The sequence below is a fragment of the Grammomys surdaster genome, unplaced genomic scaffold (assembly GCF_004785775.1).
Source record: "Grammomys surdaster isolate TR1022 unplaced genomic scaffold, NIH_TR_1.0 126062, whole genome shotgun sequence".
Lineage (NCBI taxonomy): Eukaryota > Metazoa > Chordata > Mammalia > Rodentia > Muridae > Grammomys > Grammomys surdaster.
This window is the reverse complement of record NW_021620872.1, coordinates 5,222-6,947: the sequence shown is the minus strand read 5'-3', so window position 1 is coordinate 6,947 and position 1,726 is coordinate 5,222. Positions and strand designations below refer to the sequence as shown.

Genomic DNA, 1,726 nt, shown 5'->3' with positions numbered 1-1,726 from the left:
GAAAAACTCTTAATGAAGAAGCAGGACTTGCCATAGGAAGTACTGCCTTCAATTAGCTGGAGTGTAAACTGCCAACATGTATACTCTGGGGTTTAATAATGTTAGAAAACTATCAATTACTAGTCACTCCAAAGAGGTGTAAAAATAACCTTAACGAGATACACATTCCCAAAACTTTCCAGAAAAAAAGAAATGAAGAACTTACTATCACAGAATGTTTCGTTGCCAGACCACTTTCCAGTTTCAAGACAGGTCACTATGTTTGACTTCCCTGGAATTTGTTTATAGCCCTTATTACATGAATATGTCACTTTGGTGCTCTTGGCAAATGTGGTGTGTCTACTCAAGTCTGGTGTGGCATTAGGAATGTCTGGAGGTGGACCGCAGTCTCCTGGGAAGATAAGAGAAGGTGTAAAACAGAAGCTGGCAAGTAACTTTCTTTCCCCAGACTTGGAATAAGAGAAGTAGCAATGGCTCTTAACTTCCTCCCAGTGCTAAACCTGCTCTACAGGAACTGGCAATGCCTGGGCTCCCGTGAACACAGGACAAAAACTAAGTGGGGAGTAAATAATTCCTTCCCGAGTCCCCACTAGAGTCATTCAGAATCTACTCAATATCCACACCGATACTGCAGGGAGGCACGAGATAAGACACCCTAGTGTGTGGTGCAGGTCACTGCTTGCAACTGGACTCTCACCGCGCAGGTGGTCAGACATCTAGCCTCCACCTTAAGAATAAAAGAGCCAGAAGCAGGGTTGGAGAGTCATATTCAACCCTTCCTCTTGGTGTCCCCACGGACTCAGATCGATTGTGTGTGGGGGTGGGGGGGGGAGGATCCAGTCACAGCCCAAATACCCCAGCACTCCATACCCATCCCTCCCACAGGCCGCCTGCACCTAGCAGCGGAGCCCCCCAGTTACTGGGAACAATGCCTGTTGAGCATGCGCTCTCCTGGCGGGCAGCCAGCTGGCCATCACAGCTCGCGCCCCGCGCGTGGCCACTCACCGTGTGCAGTTGGTGAAAGCAACAGCAGCAGCAGCAGTGACAACAGCAGCAGCAGTGGCGGCGGCAGCGGCGGCGCCCGTATTCCGGTCGCCCGCGCACAGACCATAGCCCCAGGTAGAAGAGACCGTGCTATGCTGAGGCTCAAGCTGTTTTGAGCCGCGGTTAATTGAGCGGCTGCGGCGGGGCGGGGCGGGGCGGGGCGGGGCCCACGTCACCCTGGGTGGGGCAGCCAGTGTGCAGAGGGCGTTCCCTCTTTGGTGAGGGCGGGCACCGGCTTCTAGTGTCACCCCCGGGACCCAGCTGTCTGGTGGGCCTGCTGTGACTTAAGTCAGGTGGGAGTTGGATTTGTGGGGGATTGTCTTATAAAGGAGGGCGCTTCGCTCCCCAGTACTCTGTGCCAGCACTCTGCTACAGCAGAAAGCTACTCACACTCCCAACTCTGGTCTGCTGAGTGTTCCCAAAGCTAGGAGTAGGAGCAGTGGAATTCCTGAGCCAGTGGGAGCTGTGAAACAGGGAAACACCCAGGACCTCTGTAGCTTCAGCTGGAAGATGTCAGATGGGAGGGTGGGAGCTGGTGACCAACTGTGTTGTCTCCTAGGTCTCACCATGGTGTCAAAACGGAAAGTAGGATAGGATCCAAGAAAACAAGTGTAGGCTAACAAGGAGCTAGAGATGAGCCTGCCAGAACCCTGTTGCAGACAACACACAGAGGTCTAGGGAG

The 1,726-nt window shown here is 53.1% G+C and overlaps 1 protein-coding gene across 1 annotated transcript; it reads right to left on the bottom strand.

The window, feature by feature from the left end:
* Positions 1–205: 205 nt before the first annotated feature.
* On the bottom strand, positions 206–1,139 carry LOC114610827 (complement decay-accelerating factor, GPI-anchored-like; the record flags this gene model as incomplete). Its single annotated transcript, XM_028755448.1, has 2 exons — positions 1,006–1,139; positions 206–391 (listed from the first exon to the last, which is right to left on the bottom strand). Coding segments are annotated over exons 1-2 (292 nt in total), but the record flags the coding sequence as incomplete, so codon positions are not given.
* Positions 1,140–1,726: the final 587 nt, after the last annotated feature.